The 3122-nt window shown below is 37.4% G+C and overlaps 1 protein-coding gene across 1 annotated transcript in view; it reads left to right on the top strand.

Moving 5' to 3' along the window:
- The first annotated feature begins 595 nt into the window (after positions 1–595).
- WDR35 (WD repeat domain 35) overlaps positions 596–3122 on the top strand; it is a 44824-nt gene continuing 42297 nt past the window's right edge. The window contains exons 1-2 of the mRNA XM_010281923.1: positions 596–758; positions 1514–1585. Of these exons, the coding sequence (XP_010280225.1) occupies positions 596–758; positions 1514–1585 (235 nt within the window). The remainder of the gene's footprint in view (positions 759–1513; positions 1586–3122) is intronic.

Raw genomic sequence — 3122 nt, 5'->3', positions numbered from 1 at the left:
TGGGGCACGGAGGAAAGTCGTGGGCGGCGGGAGGCAGGCAGCTCTCGGGGCACGCGGAGTTCCCGCTCCCATCCCCACTCCCCGGGACTGGGAGCGCAGAGGCCTTGGGGCGCTGAGGGGACCCTCGGGGCTCCCTTCCCCCTGCCTGTGGCTCTGCTGGCGCTGGTGGTGCGGCCGCGGGCTCGGTCCCTGCCCAGATTGCTGCCCTGCTCTGTCCTGCCTGCTCCCTTTCGTCCTGGGTTTGGGGCTTGGCGTTTCTTCGGTCCTCGGCTGTCTCCTAAGCAGCTGCTCCCCCGGGAGACCGGGGGAGAGACCAGCTCCTGGCAAAGCCCTGTGCACTTGTGTGATCCCCCTCAGCTGTTTTGCTGTTCATGGCACCTCTGCACACCTTTGAAGATGTCCTATTACTACTGTTTACTGCATATGTTAGATTTCCCTTTTCTCAAGTGTTGTGTTGCACAGTTTGACTAGAGCTTGTAATTCTATTTGTCTTCTGTCTCTTCTTGCATGTACTGATCTGTTGATAGAAATGCTTATCTTGTGTGCTCTCATAGATGTCTTTGACGTGTTCAAATAGAGTATTTTAAAATAAAATATGATTCTTGCAACTATATGGAGATACAAAATATTTCTTTTTCAGATTGCAATTCCCGGTAATGTTCGATTAAGATGTATTTCCTGGAATAAGGATCAAGGTTTCATAGCCTGTGGTGGAGAGGATGGGCTACTAAAAGTTTTAAAACTAGAAACACAGACAGGTAAATGAGACTTTTTGTGTTTTTTTTAACAGCAAAATCCACCACACTTCAGAATTCTAAAAACCTAACTCCTTCCACAAGTTACTTGACAATATTGCATATGTTTTAAATCTGTACATAGATAGTTATATATTTGCATAAATCATAAATGTGCTGTTACTTTCTTTTGAACACTTTTTTACTCCAGCTTGTCTTTACATGGCACACGTGTAGTTTGTCTACCTATTGTACCTACTGAAGTTTTCTTCAGTGCTGCTTTTTTTTAGGGCATACGTTTCATTCTTGTTCTTTTTGTATAGGCTTCAAGTTTATTTTGGAACTTATTTCGTTATTTCTTGATTTTGTTTGAATGTTCTCTACTGTCTTCATTATTTTAGAAAGAAAGCTGTGTATTTTTTTTAAATAAATATGTTCCAAGAAAAGTAAAATCTAATATATTTTCAAATTTTTTTAAACCTTTTTCTGTGTGTAATGAAAGGTGATAGTCATAGTTGTTGTTGTTGTGGTGGGTCTTTTTGTTTGTTTTGTTGTGTGGTTTTTTTTTTTTTCCCTGAAAAACTGCTAGACCATAATGAGTATATGAATTTGGATGATGTGAATAGCAGACGCATTGAACTGAGGGGTGGAAAATTCATCCTGCAGTTACAATTTACATACTTCTAGGTGAATAATTTAATCTATGTACATGGTGATTAGAGCTGTAGTATTGGTTGAGACACAGTAATATATTTTATAGCTATTTTTGTTATTTTTAGATGAAGCAAAAATAAAGGGACTTGCAGCTCCTAGCAATCTTTCTGTGAATCAAACTCTTGAGGGTCATAGTGGTAAGTGTCTTTTGGCATTTAATGTTCTTTTGATTAGAATAAAAAAATACAAGATTTTGTGAAGTTGATAGAGTAATTTTCATACAACTTTTTACTACAAGCCTGAAACAAAGATTATCAGTATTCAACTCAGGTATGTAACAGCTTCGCGTTCTATTTTTACTAAGTTATCTGATGAAAGACCTACAGTCAGTCTTTTATGATATGTGAGTGAATTCCTGGGTTGAGAATCAAAGTGATCTAGCCTTACCTCAGGTCTCCTGGCTGATACGGTATGTGTGATTTAGGATGCAAGTTGCACAAACCAAGCTCTGCTCTACCTGTTATGATGTAAAGTTTGCTTATAGTTTTTGCAAGGTTAAATCTGTGAACTTTGATGTTACAGCCTAACTTGTGTTTTATATTACCTCAGGTTTTACTTTTTCCAAATTATTTGGTTCCCATTCATTACACTGAGAAGGAAGTATTGGTTTCTATCTAGGTAGATGATGCTATTGTATGTGTTATATTACAGAGGGACTTTTTTTTTAATCGTGCAGTGCTGCTGGTATAGTACTTGTTGACTCTGACTTCAGCATGGTTAATCTGGAAGTGCTAATCATTTGTATGGGACTGGAATATATTTTTAAGTATTTACAGAAAAGATCATGATATATTTGCTCTCATACATTTGTTCATATACTGCCTTGGTAGATGACAGATGAATGCTTTATTAGCAGAAGAGAAAAGCTAAACTGATGGGCAGTTGGTGCTGGAATTGCTGACTTAAAGAAACAATGATGCTCTATTGTGGTGGTTGGTTTTTTTTTAAAAAAAAGAGGAGAACAATTTTCTCTTACAGAGTTTAAAACTTTATGTATACAGTGTATAGTAGGCTAAAATCAGAAATGAGACTAAAAGCCTTCTTAAACATTTCTTCTAGTGATGCATATGTGGATAAGCCTGTTTTTTTTAGTGTCTATGAGATTTGCTTATGTGTTACATTGATTTCTTCAGAAAATGTAAAGCTAAGTTAGTTCAGTAAACCTGATTTCTATCGTAAATATATCTTCATATTCCCTTTGTTGACAAATTACAGAATGTGTATGTACGTAGACTGCAGTATAGTATACAGACAAAGTTTAGAGAGGTTAGGAAACAGGATAGAGGAGGCTAGTGTGTGAATGCAGGGAAACTAGACAGGGAGGAATTCAACTCTTGTGTGAGAAATGTTAAATGGTCACCATCCGTGGACAACTGGATATGAAGAGAATGCTAAAATCCTTACATTATTTGAAGAAATGGTCTTTTTAGGAGGACTTCCAGTTGAAACTTACCAATGTTATTTTAGGGGCCTGGTTAAATATGATTGAAAACAATGAATTGTGAATAACTGATTTAGTGGATATTTTGAATGGATGTCTTAAACTCTGAAATAGGTTACTGTTACCTTCAAAAATTCCTGACATTCAGAATATCTTTGATTGCATCTGTTGATAAAGGTTATGACTGAAATGCTGAAAAATGGAAAGGATACAGAGCAAACAGATGACTAGTG

The sequence above is a fragment of the Phaethon lepturus genome, unplaced genomic scaffold (genome assembly GCF_000687285.1).
Source record: "Phaethon lepturus isolate BGI_N335 unplaced genomic scaffold, ASM68728v1 scaffold13882, whole genome shotgun sequence".
Classification (NCBI taxonomy): domain Eukaryota; kingdom Metazoa; phylum Chordata; class Aves; order Phaethontiformes; family Phaethontidae; genus Phaethon; species Phaethon lepturus.
Note: the sequence above shows the minus strand (reverse complement) of the source record. Positions and strands in the feature narration are given on the sequence as shown.